Source organism: Ambystoma mexicanum, chromosome 4q (genome assembly GCF_040938575.1).
Source record: "Ambystoma mexicanum isolate Mex_15411 chromosome 4q, UKY_AmexF1_1, whole genome shotgun sequence".
NCBI lineage: Eukaryota > Metazoa > Chordata > Amphibia > Caudata > Ambystomatidae > Ambystoma > Ambystoma mexicanum.
The window spans coordinates 533319306-533335439 of NC_090928.1; the positions used below are offsets into that span (position 1 = coordinate 533319306).

Genomic DNA, 16134 nt, shown 5'->3' on the forward strand with positions numbered 1-16134 from the left:
GGAAGTCCAACAACATGTGGATCAATTCAATGTTGTTACCTTTTTGGCTTTTTGGCTGTGGCCTCTGAGTCTGTAGATTGCTCACCTTTGAGTGAAACAAGAGCCCCTTTCACAAAATTCTCCACAATACTGCTTTTTTATAGTTACTTTTACACAAAACATTTTGGTGACCAGGCCTAGAGAATGGTTTCCCTGAACCCTTGTATCTCCCAAGTTTGTGTGTCCACAACTACACAAACCCAGCACTTTAACAACATATGTTAGGTGGTTTTGGTAAAGTCCTATATGTTTCAAGACTTTGAAAACCTACATTGGATGAACAGGGCCTGTACTATCTAAAGGTTTGGTAGCAATGGCTGAGCAGCCAGGCTTAGTCTAGGAGGGATGAGGACTGTAGTGAGGCACACAGTACTCCGAGCATACACTTAGATCAAGGAAACACTTACAACATAGCAGTTATATAAAAATAAGCATTTATTTGATGTGCACTAAAGCTGATACATTTAAGTAAGGTAAGTACTATCACACCATAGCATTAAACACAGAATAGTTGCAATATCCAATGGATACTTTAGAACAGTTCTAAAAGAAACACAACATAGCAGAAACTTCTGAAACAAGTATGTCAACTTGTATAGCTTTATTTAACCCCTGCTTAACCAATCTTAAGAAGTCCAACCCTATTCTAGGTGAGTCTCACAGAGTCAAGGGGGCCACTGGGTGCAATGACTAAGGGCAGAGGAAGGAAAAGCAGGTATGCAGCAAACAATGTAGAGTCTATGACGAGTCCGCAGGTTTACAGTTATGTAGCAGGAGATTGATTTGATACAGAGCACAATGGGTAGTCCAACCCAATGTAGCTCAGTGTAGGCCTGGGAGGGAATGAAAGTAACAGCTTAACTGTAACCCTCTGAAGCACAGGAATAACAAAGCAGGTCCCAGGTTAGTACTAGGGGCTGAACAGTTCCTTGTCAGTGAAGAAGCTTTTGCAGCAGTATGGTCCACAAGGAGAGGCGACAGCAGACCCCGGTTCGGGCATTTTGGTCTCTGGGATATATTGACCCAGTCAACGTCATCACCCCACATCACTAAGCTGCATTTGCGCAGAAACAACCACAAAAGGGCTGCGCTGGCTCCTGTGACACCCGAGGCCCAACAGCAACAATGTTTTGCAACAACATGGGGTTCGCGCCGGTCAGACCTCTGTGTATTCCCACGGGTGTCCTCTTTTCAGAAATGCATGGGGTTCCCTGTTTTTCTTGGTAGCTTGGACACCCTAGGCCCATATCTGTATGATGTGCCTGTCTGTAAAAATCGTGAAATTCAGCTGTCGGAAAAGACTTTGGGTTAGGGGTCTTTTAGGCTTTCCCCTTGGCGCCCAGGTAGGTGCACCCACACATGTGAGGTACCGTTTTCATCGGGACACGTGTGGGAACGCGGGACAGTAGGCCATGTGTTGTTGGCGGCGTGTTTCGGTGGGTGGCCAGAGCGAAATGTCTGCGAATTGTCTTTATTTCCAGCAAATTTCAGAGACATTTCCCTCTGTCCACTCACCGAAACACATCGCCAACAACAGATGTCATACCTTCCCACGTTCCCACAGGTGTCCCGACGAAAACGGTACCTCATATGTGTGGGTGCACCTACCGGGGCGCAAAAGGAAAAGGGTAACCCACTGGTAACCCCAAGCCTTTCGGCACAGCACATTTTGTTTGTGTGGGCAACCTACAGATTTGGGCATAGGGTGTCGAAGCCAGCAAGGAAGACAGCGAACCCCATGCATTTCTGAAAAGAAGACACCCGTGGGAATCCAAAGATGTCGGACTTGCGCAAATCTCCCCAGAATGTATTACCCACAAGCCCTGCCAAAGTCCCATATGGGAGAAGGGTGCCCAAGGCCAGGGATATTACCGCAGACTTTGCTGGAGCTCTGGCTGGCCTGCGTTACAGCTTCTCTCCACCATGGAGTCCCGGCAGTGCGCCAATACCTCCCCGAAGGGAAAAGCTGTAATGCAGCCCAGCCGCAACTTTAGGACGGTTGCAGGTGATGTCCCCGGCCTTGGCCATCCATGCACCATGTGGGTGTACCATCCCCTAAGCACAGCGGCAGCTCCATGGATCCCCGGCAGGATCCCCATTCCTCCCCGGAGGTGACACCTATAACTTAGCACAGCCAGAGCTGCAGCCTGGGCTTGCAGACGGACAACCCACATGGGAAGCATCCGCTCCCAGGGAAACACCAATGTTCTGCTGGCATGGGGGGAAATTTGTGGCCTGCCCCTGCAATTGTGTCCCAGCCCACCAGAATATCTGCCCAGGCGGCCCATTTCCACCCACACCACCAACAATCCAGCCCCAGTCTCACCCACCCCACTGACAGTGGGCCCTAACCATAGAATAATAAAAAACAGTACTCACATAACATTGCAGCTGCTCGCGTAGAAAAAGCTGTAAACAAAACAAAAAACATGTTACCTACGGTCACACTAGCAAAAACAAATCAATACTTTCCAAGCATGCCCCCCCCCTTGGAAGCCATCCCTGGTGGTCTACTGAACCTCACCCCCCAGTGAAAACCCATTTGCCCCTTCCTATGGGCAGATATCTGCCCCCAGGTAGGGTTGCATGAGGTGCCCCCCCAAACTTCATTTGGGGTGGGGGAGAAGCCCACCCCAAAATGTCAGGCCCCCAATGGATGGGGAAGTAGGGGTTGGGCACCCTGGGGCCAGATTGGCACACCAATGTGCCCCTCTGCGCCACGGCAGGTTTTGTAAACAAAGAAAGAAATTGAAAATGGCAGGCTGCACTTTAGGGGGGTGTTGAGGGACACCCTACACTGCCGGGGAATTTTGTAATGTAAAGGGGGGTGCACCTCTCCACCCCCACACCAATTGGAGGGGTGGTGCATCTCATGTAGCCCTCCCTGGGGGCAGATGAGGGGGGGGGCAGTTCTGCACTCCTCCCTGGGCTCAGGTGTCCCTTCTTAGGAGCAGATATCTGGCCCCAGGGAGGGCTGCATGACATGGCCCCCACTCCATTGTGGGTGTGGGGGAGGGGTTCACCACCCTGTCCCATTAGAAAATTCCCCGTCGGTTTGGGGTGCCCCACAGCCCCCCGCCCTAAAATGCGGTCCACCATTTTCACTTTTTCCTTTGGTAACCCAACTCCCCTTGGCGCAGAGGGGCACATCGGTGTGCCAATCTGGCCCCAGGGTGCCCAAACCTTACTGCCCCACCCACTGGGGGGCCTCGCCCACATTTTTTGGTGGCCCTCCCCCCCCACCCCAAATGGAGGGGGGTGTACCTCACGCAGCCATTTGTAGGAGGCCCAGGGAGGGCAATAAAATAAAAAAATTGAAAATGGCAGGCTGCACTTTAGGTGGGGGCTGAGGGGCACCCTACACCGCCGGGGAATTTTGTAATATGAAGGGGGGTGCACCTCTCTACACCCACCCCAATTGGAGGGGCGGCGCATCTCATGTAGCCCTCCCTGGGGGCAGATAAGAGGGAGGCTGTCCTGCACCCAGTGGGTGGGGCAGAAAGGTTTGGGCACCGTGGGGGCAGATTGGCACACCAATGTGCCCCTCTACTCCAAGGCAAGTTTGGTAAACAAAGAAAAAAATTGAAAATGGCAGGCTGCATTTTAGGGGGGGGCTGAGGGGCACCCTACACCGCCGGGGAATATTGTAATGTGAAGGGGGTGCACCTCTCTACCCCCACCCCAATTGGAGGGGCGGCGCATCTCATGTAGCCCTCCCTGGGGGCAGATAAGAGGGGGGCTGTCCTGCACTCCTCCCTGGGCTCAGGTGTCCCTTCCTAGGAGCAGATATCTGGCCCCGGGAGGGCTGCTTGATATGGCCCCCACTCCATTGTGGGTGGGGGGGAGGGGATCACCACCCCTTCCCATTAGGATTTTTTGTCCTTTTTGTGTAGCATTTAGTGTTGCTTAGGTGGTGTTCTGCTTCTCATGCATAGTCTTCACTTTTCATTATGACTATTTTACCACCTTTTTCTGCCATTTTAGTTATAATTTCCTTATTGTAACTCAGCTCTTTGAGGGCTGGTTTCTCTCTTTTAGTCAAATTTTGTTTTATTTTTTACTTTTTATTCGATAGGTAGTTTTGTCTATCACATTATTAATTAAGCAATAGAACCCGAGCGTCGGGGGCATTTCGGGAGGGTTCTATTGCTATTAGTACCCCGGCCTGCAAAAATTGCGTGACCGGGGCACTAAAAGATTTTTTTTTTTGTCCCGAAACGCTGCAGCATTTCGGGCGCTGCAGCGTTTTGGGAGAAAAATAAAAGAAAATGGCCGCCGCCATGGAAAGGGAAAACGGACTCAGTTTTCCCTTTCCAGCGCGTCCGCTCCCGAAAAAGGATCAAAAAGAAGGTGAGTGGGGTTGGGAGGGCGGGAGTGGGACGGGGGAAGAGGGAAAAAAAAAACATACCTGCGTCCCCGGCGGGGGACGAGGGAAGCCCCCAGCCGTGTGGAGGCACAGAGCGGGGATGGCCCCACTCCGAGTCCCCACACGACTGGAGGCTTCCCTCGTTTCCCGCCGGGGACACAGGACCAACAAGGTAAGTTGGGGGGGGCGGGTGGGAGGGAGGGAAGGGAATTTTTTTAAAAAAATTAAAGACTTACCCGAGTCCCCGGCAGGGGATGAAGGCAGCCTCTCAGCCGCGGGGAGGCTCGGAGCGGGGATGGCCCCGCTTCGAGCCTCCTCATTGGCTGAGGGGTTGCCATGCCCCCCGCCGGGGACCAAGGCTGTGGAATCCCGATGGAGGGATTCCTGGCCGGGTAGGGACCTGGCGAGAGCCAATCAGAATGCTTGTTGCATTCAGATTGTCTCTCGCCGGGTTACTAATTGGTAATAATAGGGTTGAATCTTGAATTTGTTTTTAAGGTTGTTTCTCTGAAAGATTCATTGCTATGTCTTGTTCTTCCGTGAATTTTTTAATAGAATATTCCTCTTCCATTTCCTGTAGATTGAGTAATGTAACAGTATCTTCTGTTTGTTTAACTCAAAGATTTGATGGTAACTGTTGTGTTTCCGATCGAATCTTTTTCACTGGTATGTTTTCAAACACCTGTAAACTGCAAGAGCTATTCCAATTTGTATCATAACCAATGCTTTTAAAATAGATTAGCGACCAAACCACCTAGAATCAAAACAAAATGCGCCAATAAACCGTCAAACACAAATGAGTGCTGTAACTTTATAGGATCAGTTTTTATATTCTTTATTTTCTCCAGCATGGGGTCTGGCATGGATTCACATGCTCATGAATATTCCCCGTCGTCAGGCTGGGAATCCTCGGTAAAGAAAAAACCAGTATCAGTTTCGTTTCTGATCTGTCTTTCGTAGTAGTAACCAATCACTGATCTCTGCGTCATACTGACCACAGCCAATGACTGCCCTCTACCTAAGCCCCGCCTCTGGCAGCCATCTTCAGATTTTTACTGCACGTTCATGTGTTGGGATCCTCGTGCTATTGCTCTCGAGCGTTAGTGCTATTTTTTCACGTTTTTTCTCAAAAACTTTGTTTTTTTCGGTCAAAAGAGCCTCAAGCTCCACCGACTCTCCATCCGATCAACGGGGACCCGTGTCGGATTCGTCTACGCCCCTCAAGGGTGAAGATTTGTCGAGCTACGCTTTTGGAGGACTCCAGAAGTTTCTCAGGCCCATTTCGGTCATGGCCCAGGAGAAGGGAAGCTCGACGCCCGGAAAGCTGTTCAGGGTCTGCCCTGGATGCCAGCTGCAGAATGTCTTTAAGGAAGACGAACACTCCTTTTGTCTTTACTGCCTACATGAGGACAAGACGCACGTGGAGAAGGACTGTGCGTTTTGCGGCAACATGTCGGAGCGGACCATGAAGGACCGCCATCAACGTCTCGCCAACTAGCTGGAAGGGAAGAGCCCGTCCGGCGAGAAGAAGAGGAAGAAATCCGAGCGGTCTTCTAAGACCTTTGAGGACGTCCCGGCGACGGGGGTCCAGCATATGGCCAAGCACCGCGAGTCCGCTGGCACCGGGAGCGCCGAACGGTCGGGCTCTACAGGCGCCAGGCATGGCGCACCCTCCCCGGCACCATCAACCACGAGCCAACGCTATGGGTCGGGTAAGAGGAAGGCCGAGCACCCGGCGAAGCTCCTGGAGAGGCCCCGGTCGAGCTCGAAGGCGGAGGGGGAGCGAGGCAGTGTCCCCCCCCTCAAGGAGAAGGCGGTGAGCGCACCAAGGGTGGTGAAAGCCTTAATCCATCTGGCCAAGGCCTCTATCGAGACAGTCGCGGCGGCCCTGGCTCAGCCTGTGGAGGCTACACCAGTGGTGGCGACCTAGGGGCTCAGAGTCCTCTTTTATGCCCATCGACAGGACCCCCGTGAAACCTCCGACGGAGAAGAAAAAGGGGGGGCAGGAGGTCGTCGTGGATTCGGCCTCAACCTCTGAGGAAGAACTGATCGAGGTCTTAAACCACGGCGTTGGCGTGGAAGAAGACCAGCCCGTCGGGAGGGATCCCGACGCAGGAGACGACGACATCGTCGAGGGTACCAACGGGGCCCCTGACCGCCCGTCGGATTCCCCTCTGCCAGTGCCGCAAGACAACTCGGTGGCCATTTTGTTGGCTATACAGTCCTTATGCTCAGCGATAAGGACGAGACTGCCGTTACCAGTGGAGGAACCACTCCCGTCGGGGGACCCGGAACCAGGCCCTTCGGGCAGCCCCCCTCCTAAGAAAAGAAGGATTCACCCTCCACCTCCTTTTCAGCCGTCGCACCCCGTTCAGCCCTCCTCCCCGTCCACGACTCGAGGGGATGATACGGGGACTGACACGGCCGCGACGGGTACGGACGACGAGGTGTACGACGAGGATCTGCCGTCGTCTCCTCCCACCCGGGCTTCCCCGCCCGACGAGATTGGATCTTTTCACTCCATGATCGCCAGGGCATCCGAGCTCTTCCAGCTCTGCCCTGAGGAGAAGAAGAAGGAAGGTTTCCTTTATCAGCGGCGCGAGGCCAAGAGGAAGACGGTCCTCGCGGTACCTCCTGCTGGACGATATTTGGGATGAGGGCCTCGCCCTCCTCAAGAACCCATCCACGACGCCGGCTAGAAGAGACTGGTACGAGAAGAAGTACCGGGTCCCGGACGCGGCCCCCTTGTGCCTCCGGGCACAGCCTACCCCGGACTCCGTCGTCTCCGCGGCGGCCAGGAAGAAAGCAGGGGGGGCGGCCTCCACGTCGACTTCCCCGCCGGACGGCGAGGGAAAGAAATTGGACACGATGGGGCGCAGGGTCATCTCGTCTGCAGCGACGACATTTTAGGCGGCTAACGCCTTGGCTATCGTAACCCGCTACGACAGGGAGCTGTGGTACAAACTGGCTCCCCTGCTGGACTTCCTACCGGACGACAAGAGGGCGGATGCCCTGGAGATCTTGCAGGAAGGTGAGGTGGCGTCGGACCACGCCATCACGATTGCGACGGACATCGCCGACACTGGATTTCGCCAGTTGGGCAACGGCGTGTGCCTTAGGCGGCGTGGATGGCTCAAGGCTACTGACTTCCGTCAAGACGTACAGACCAGAGTCCTGGACATGCCGTTCGATGGGAACAACCTGTTTGGGAAAACAGTGGACGATTCCCTTCAAGCCATTAAAGCGGACACGGAGACTGCCCGGGCTCTTGGGGTTCTCCAGCAACGGCGGCCGCCCTTTCGGAGCGGCGGAGGCAAGGGCGCCTCCAAAGGTTCCGGCGGCGGATTTTCCACCTACCGTCAAGCGGCCCGTTCGTCGTCTCAGGAAGCTTACAGGGGACGAGGCAAGTCAGGCGGACCCCGCCGTCGTCGCCAAGGAGGTCAAGGCGGCAAAGCCTCGTCTAAGCAGGATTGAACCGGCCGTGGGGTCGGGCCCCCACCGAAGCACCCCGGTGGGAGGCCGGCTGGCGAGCTTCGTCAGCGTGTGGGAGTCCATCTCCACCGACCGTTGGGTGCTGGACGCCCTAGCCCAGGGCCACGCGCTCGAGTTTCAAAGAAGGTGCCCGCGCGTCCCCCCTGTGGCCAGGCAAGAGCTTCACGTCCTTCAGCTTCTCCGGGAGGTAAAGGCGATGCTCAGGAAGGGCGCCATCGAACTCGTCCCAAAGAGGCTTCGGGGCTCCGGAGTTTACTCAAGATACTTCCTCGTGAAGAAGAAGACGGGAGGATGGCGCCCCATCCTGGACCTACGACGGCTGAACAAGTTCATCAAGGCACAGAAGTTCCGGATGGTCACCTTCCAGCATGTCCTGGGTCAGCTGGAGGAGGGCGACTTCCTGTCGTCGTTGGATTTGGAGGATGCCTACTTCCATATTCCCATCCTAAAGGGGCACCGAAAATTTCTCAGGTTCGTGGTCCAAGGGCGTCACTATCAGTTCAGAGCCCTTCCCTTCGGTCTACGGTCGGCACCCAGGGTATTCACCAAGTGCCTTGCACCAGTGGCGGCGCAGCTGCGCCGAGAGGGGATCCACGTCTACCCCTACCTGGACGACTGGCTCATCCGAGCCAAGACGAGGGAGCTCGCCGTGGAGCACACGGCAAGGACCGTCCAACTTCTCACGGACCTGGGATTCTCCGTGAACTACGCCAAGTCCCACCTGGTACCCGCGCAAGACGCACTGTTTCTGGGAGCGAAGCTCGACACAGTGTCCCTTCTGGCCTCCCCGTCGGAGGAAAGGACCAGGGCCATCCTGGGCAAGGTACAGCAGATGTTGGTTGCCGACGCGGCCAAGGTGAGGTCCATCAAGTCCCTCCTCGGAATGATGTCTTCTTGCATCTACCTCATTCCCATGTGCAGGCTCCGGATGCGCCCGTTGCAGGAGTTCCTGGACGCGCGCTGGATCCAAACGACTTGCAGCTTCGAGGAGAGGATCACACTCGACGAGAGTTTCCGACGAGCGATCCGGTGGTGGGGCACCCGCGCGCATCTGACGGCGGGCATGGACTTCCAGACCCCAGGCCACCAGGAGACAGTGACCACGGATGCCTCCCTGGAAGGGTGGGGAGCGCACACCGGAAATCTGCACGCGAGAGGCCTTTGGCTCCCGACGGAGAAGTCCCTCCATATCAACGTCCTGGAGCTCCGTGCAGTGTTTTGGGCCCTCAGGTCCTTCCTTCCGTCCCTCAAGGGCAAGGTGGTGAGGATCTTCACCGACAACACCACCACCATGTTTCACATCAGGAAACAGGGCAGAACCAGGTCCCCAGCACTGTCCAAGGAGGCGCAGGACCTGTGGCATTGGGCCGTCGCCCAAAGGATGTTTCTGGTGCCGTTTCATCTGGCAGGGATAAAAAACACCATCGCCGACTCACTCAGCAGGGAGCTGCGCTCGTGCCATGAGTGGCAACTACGGCAGGATCTAGTGGATCGCCTCTTCCGACGGTGGGGCACACCCCAGATCGACCTGTTCGCGACGGCGACGAACTCCAAGTGCCGGAGGTTCGCCAGCAGGTTTCCCCAGCCGAGGAGCATGGGCGATGCTTTCTCGTTCCCCTGGGAGGGCCTGTTCCTATACGCGTTCCCTCCATTGCCACTGCTGATCCGGTTCATCAACCATCTCAAGAGGTCACGGTGCAGGATGATCCTCGTCGCACCTGCGTGGCCGAGGCAGATATGGTTCCCGGACCTTCTGGACTTGTCAGCGTCCCCGTCAATCAAGCTGCCAGTGGACGCGGATCTGCTCTCCAGGGAAGGAGGCGCCATCCTCCACCACGACCCGAAGTCGCTGAACTTGCAGGCCTGGCTCCTGCAGCGCTGGAGTTTGGAGGATACGACATACCGGCTGACTGCAGAGAGGTTCTTGCAAAGGCCAGGGCGTCCTCGACTCTTAAATGCCACGGACACAAATGGAAGAGGTTCTCTGTCTGGTGCCACGCACAGAAGATTAACCCTCTAAGGATTACGGCTCCCCAAGTACTGCCGTACCTGTTGACGCTGGCCAAAGCTGGACTGGCACACGCGTCCATCAAGATTCATCTTGCTGCGATCTCCCGATACACCAGAACCACGGGGCGGACGTCCTTGTGGTCTCATCGTCTGGTGAAAGAGTTCATGAAGGGACTGTTCAGATCGTTCCCGCCGGTGAAGGCTCCGGCCCCGGCGTGGGAGCTCAACGTGGTGCTGACCAAGCTCATGGGACCTCCGTTCGAGCCTCTGCACTCGGCCCCGTTGAAGTTCCTGTCGTGGAAAACAGCGTTTCTTGTGGCCATCACCTCCGCACGACGGGTGGGAGAGATCCAGGCCCTTTCCTGCAAGGCCCCGTACTTGACTTTTCACGACACGAGGGTGGTGCTCAGGACGCACCCCTCCTTCATGCCCAAGGTGCCGTCGGACTTCCACCTCAACGAACCCTTGGTGTTGCCTGTGTTTTTCCCGTCGCCTTCGTCGCCGGCTGAGAGGACTTTGCACTCGCTGGATGTGGCTAGAGCGCTGAAGTTCTACGTGGACCGCACAAAGTGTTTTCGGAAGACGTCACAACTCTTTGTGAACTTTGGACCTGTCAATCAGGGGAAGGCTCTCTCGAAGGCTTCCATTTCCAGATGGCTCTCCGGCTGTATCATGTACTGTCACCGGTTGGCAAACCGACCGCTGCCTGGCCGTCCGAGAGCACATTCCACCAGAGCGATCGCAGCTACCACGGCGTTCCTATCTGGTGTGCCCCTGCTGGACATATGCAGGGCTGCTACGTGGAGGTCGACGCACACCTTCACGAAATTCTACTGCGTCGATCGGGATTCCAGGGAGGAGTCCAGGGTCGGCCAAGCAGTGCTGCGCAACCTGTTCGCCTGAGGTGAGCCTGGTGAGGAGGTAAGATTGCTTAATGTTGACTTTGATGTGATGCTTAATGTTGAGCCTTTGCCACCTCCCGTGGTTGTGCATGTGGGTACTGCTATGTATTCTTTATTCATGAGCATGTGAATCCATGCCAGACTCCATGCTGGAGAAGGAACAAGTTACTTACCTGTAACTGTTGTTCTCCAGCATGGGTCTGGCATGGATTCACATGCGAACCCTCCCGCCTACCCCTCTGCGGCTCTTCACTTGGTCATACTGCCACTTCACGTGCTTCCAAATCTGAGGATGGCTGCCAGAGGCGGGGCTTAGGTAGAGGGCAGTCATTGGCTGTGGTCAGTATGACGCAGAGATCAGTGATTGGTTACTACTACGAAAGACAGATCAGAAACGAAACTGATACTGGTTTTTTCTTTACCGAGGATTCCCAGCCTGACGACGGGGAATATTCATGAGCATGTGAATCCATGCCAGACCCATGCTGGAGAACAACAGTTACAGGTAAGTAACTTGTTCCTTCTCTGTTTTTGACCTATTGTAAACCAGTGAAATGGGCCCTGCAGAAGATTTGTATTTACATAAGAAAACATATAAACCCGCACTTGTGTATAGGCGCGTTATAAATGCCATATCATTTATCATATCAAATATGAATAACCTTATGAAAGTTTGCTGAAATCTTTTAATCTTTGGCTAAAACATTAAAAAATTGTGAAAAAAGAAACCGTTAAACATGTGCGTGCTGTCTCATAATGTTAAAGATGTGTACTTGCTAGAATATGACGAGACAGTAGCCGTAAACCTATAGCTTAATAAAAAGGATAGGTGTTTAGTTTGATGGCAGTAAGTTGCCATTCGCAGCCATTAAACTGTCCCTGTTGCTTTCCGCAGAAGCTTCTGTCTGAGGAACGATTTGTATCCGTGGAAACCGATTCTGATGAGAGGCAGCTGCTTAATCAGATGCTGAACGCCATGAAAGTGACTCCCTCCCTCCACGAGGACCTACAGGTTGAGGTGATGAAGGTTGGTATTTGAAAGGCGCCAGCACTCGACTGAGCAGAAGTCTTATTGTAGGTGGTTGTCAGCAGAAAGCAGGGTGCCCTAAAAGCACCCACACATTACCAATACAGTCCCCTTGCATCTGGGCTGCTTGTTGTTTGTTTTATTTTTTTATTTGGTTAGCATCTCGTACTGAAATGATGCTCACAGCTTTATCATAACCGGTACTCAGAATGTTTTCTCTGCCCGGAATTTGAAACCGGGTTGCAAGAGAACAATGGCCTCTTAGACCGTACACAACCGTGGTGAAAGGCCTGTCCTTTTCCTACTCACCTTTTCCCTCCCGTGTCTGTGCAGACCCCTGTCCCTGATGTCACTGGTGATGTCACTTGTGACTCTACCCTCGCTGATCGAGAAGTTATACTGCCAGAGAGTCCTGGGACACTAGCCTTGGTGGTGGTACTGGCGGGTCTTCTATCTCTCGGACTGACTACCTGTTCTATTGCGTGTGTACTACATCTGTATTAAGGACTTACCTTCAGACTTACCGTCAGGCTGCAGTACCTTTCATCCAGAGTGATGTTGGGTTGTGTGGCTAGAGGTGATGAGGGAGCCTTCAAGTTACAGGAGGGTCCCTGTGCTGCCCAGTTTAGAGGGGCATTCAAAGGAAGGGGCAGAGGAGGGAAATGGTCTATGATTTGAACTGTGACTAAGGCGGCACACGTAATTTTGTAGGTGGTGAGACTGATGTGTTTGCAGCCGGAGGGGGGGTTCACTGTGTAAAGGTTGATTTAAGTTGTGTGTGCTGTGTGCATAAACCGATTTTAGTATAGCTTGTTCGTTATCATGAACCCTTTTTTCGCTCCCTGCATTCCCTGAAGTGGAATTTGTAATGCCTCTTTCCCTTGTAATGCGACCAGATTAAGTTTAGCCTGCGCCACATCTAGATAGAATTATAAATGTTGGCATATGCCACACTTAAATGGAATTCTTAACTTTGACCTGCATCTCATCTGGATAGAAATGTGAATGTTACCAAGTGCCATACTGAGATGGAATCGTGATCGCTGGCCTTGCCTCTCATCTAGATAGGATATTGAGGATTAGCAAGGGCCACACTCAGATGGAATAGTGAATGATAGCAAGCATCACACCTAGACATAATTGCAAGTACAGCAAAGCCAATTAACCAATCCCCTAACAATTTCACCCCTCTGCATACACCTCTCAAGCTCTAACCAAACACAACCACAAGCCTACAACACAGCAATCCGCACAAACTTCACTACACTGCAACAACACAACAAACCACACATAGACTCGCACAACAGCACACGACGACTACTGACCGTAAAACGCCCCAAGCCCAGCCAACGGACCCACCGGTCCGAAGCTGCCAACAGCGCATCACTGCTCTCTTGCACTTTCCAGCTTATTCCCACTGACTCACCCTCCCCTCCCCCCTTTCCCTTTCCGAGCCGCCGGAGCACCAGGGGACCACTCCGGTGATGATAGTGCACGGTACAAATATCCGTTAACATTAACATTAACACTATACAGGTCTCTCAAATCTAGCTGTCTTTAGCCCTGTACTCAAACTGCATTATTATATGTAGGCTACTCTCCCACTATACAGGACTCTCAAATCTAGCTATGTTTAGCCTTGTACTCAAACCCAGCTGTGCTTAGCCTTGTACTCAAATTGCATTGTTAGGTGTAGGCCTCTCGCCCACTATACAGGACTCGCAATCTAGTTGTGTTTAGCCTTGCTCTAAAATTGCATTGTTAGGTGCCGGCCTCTCTCCCACTATACAGGACTTGCAATCTAGCTGTGTTTAGCCTTGTACTGAAATTGCATTGTTAGGTGTAGGCCTCTCCCACTATGTAGTACTCTCATATCCAGCTGTGTTAGTTAGCTGCATTTAGTCTGCTTGTCATACGCTGTTAGCTGCTACAGTAGGTAACCTAGGCCCATCACTACAGGACTCTCAATTCTAGACCTGGACAAATAAGCAATTCTCGCAGACTATGGTACGGATTGCTCACACCACTAGCGTGGACAAGCCGAAGGCACGGGCAAACATCCATGCACGATAGACCACGTCTACGGCTAAGCACATCCGGCCTAGTTTCAAACATAGCCGTCCAGACTGAAACACCTGACATACCACAACATCTCTGCCACCACGATACAGCGACCACCACCCAGTATATCTGGCCTCACATAGACTCTCTCAACAATAGTAATCTATCTCTAACCTCAAGAGCACCCACCCGCGTGTCTGACCTCTACTGGGCTGCTTAGTGAAGTCTTGCCAGCCACCCAAGTCTTAGAATGGCAAAAATGCACACACGCATCTAAGTTAATCCCCTATAATCTCTAACCACATTGACTATGGTCACCAAGGGCGTTCAACCAAGGAAAAAGCGCATTGAGGCCACGCAAGTGGGGAAAGAGCGCTATATAAATAACAAAATACAATACAATACATACCAGTACATTCTGCACGTGGCTGGTAGCTCCTTAGTGGTGCCTTATTGTAGAACCAGCACCTGTGTCTCCATCCTTAAGCCTTATTTTCTTGCTCACTTTATTTTATCTGTAATAGTCAATTGGGTCGAGTGTATATATTCAGGCACTACAGTGTAACACGAAGAAAGCAAGGTTGGTCTGTTGTTTATAGCAATAGAACTGGAGTCAGGAAGTGTTAACTCACATTGTTACCATATGTATTTGTTTTGCATGGTCCTCCAGTGGCGGCAGTCAAAGAAGAACTTATCAGTGTCCGTTTTGTAGTTTGCATAAATCGAAGGCCCCCAGGCATTGACGCACAGTGCTGGTGACGGATTAAACCCAATGGAGGCCCCTAGTGTTATTTATGAATAGCAAATTCATACCTTGGTGCTGTGTACACCATATTTTGTGTATGTCTCACTGCCACCATTCCTCCCCCACCTATGTACCGACGCATTGCCCCTCAGCTACTGGCTCACACTAATCGATCTAAATGACGCCATTTTGTAAAGGCGCCCTACTCGTGGAATGCCTCCTCCATCTGTAATAGAGCCATATGTACAACAGCTACTTGGAAACGTGTTTCATACGAAAAATACAACTAATCATGTTTAAGGCACACCGCAAACTGAATAGTCACTTGACAATTGGTTTTAATATTAACTACCTTAAGCAAGCCAAGCGACTCTAACACAGAGAGGATGAGGAAAACCGAAAAACAGGTTACATTTTGATGGTGCTGGCGCCGTGCTGGGCCTCAGATGACTACTAATGCTGCTTCTGCCTTCCTGTGCGCACCAGCCAGGGTGTGTCTTAGACTCACTGAGTCTGCGCTTGGGCCCTGGACGGCACCCATGGCACACAAGTAAAAAAAAAAACAGAGATGCAAGTAGACAGTTGGGTACCGCCACACGGACACAGTGGGAGACCAGTATGATCTGAAAGAAAAAAAAAAGAATGCTAACGTGCCGCAGTGCACCAAGGCCTCTGAGTGGCAGTGTCCAGCACCGGCAAACACTGGCACAAATTAAGCACTGACGGAGCCCCTAAAAGAAGTGGGGCCCATAGGCTAGTGCCTACTTTACCTATTGGGTAATCCGCCACTGCAGGCTATCTTATGCTTTTATAAGCAAGGCTCTTTTGGAATGGCTGCCTTGTAGATGCACCTGGAAAATAAGATGACCATACATGGGTCTCATAGCCACGTATGTGCCACTTTATTTTGTTACAGAGCTTCACCACAATTGCTAGTAACGTATATCAGATAACACCTGTGTACTTTATCAGAAATTATTTGTTGGTGCAAATGTTGTGATTTAAAACCTGCTGTTTATTTTGTGTGCCAGTACCCTAAGTGAAGCGGCAGACATTATATTCTCCTAGTTATAAGCCAGGTATGTAGAGAGGGTCTGCAGCTCTGAGAATGGGGCTGTGAAGGTTAGCTTGAAGCGTATGGTCTAGACACAAGTCCTGCTGTGATAAAGTCACATTGAACATGCCTCCTTTCAGGCCCACAGAGGTGTCCCCCGCATCCTCCACAATGGAGGCGGGGACACAAATTGAGCAGTTTTATTGTGGGCAGTCTGCCCGTGAACAAAACGTTTGCGGACAGATCACCCAGATCACAGGGATCTGTCACAAAGGCAAGCCCTGTCAAAGGGAGATCTGGGGACCGTGGCTGCTGTTGCCGATTTCGATGCTACAGCACTATTTATTATGCTTACTTGTGGTTTGGGAACTAACTTCCCATATTCCTGAATCACTACAGTGCAGCACAGTATATTGCTGCTGTGCCGGTTCTTCCCTT

General features: G+C 52.4%; 1 protein-coding gene across 2 annotated transcripts in view; it reads left to right on the forward strand.

Moving 5' to 3' along the window:
* ARFGEF3 (ARFGEF family member 3) overlaps nt 1–16134 on the forward strand; it is a 1236769-nt gene that overhangs the window by 315357 nt on the left and 905278 nt on the right. For both annotated transcript variants that reach the window (XM_069608078.1, XM_069608079.1), the window contains exon 4: nt 11705–11836. In XM_069608078.1, coding sequence (XP_069464179.1) covers nt 11705–11836 — 132 coding nt within the window. The remainder of the gene's footprint in view (nt 1–11704; nt 11837–16134) is intronic.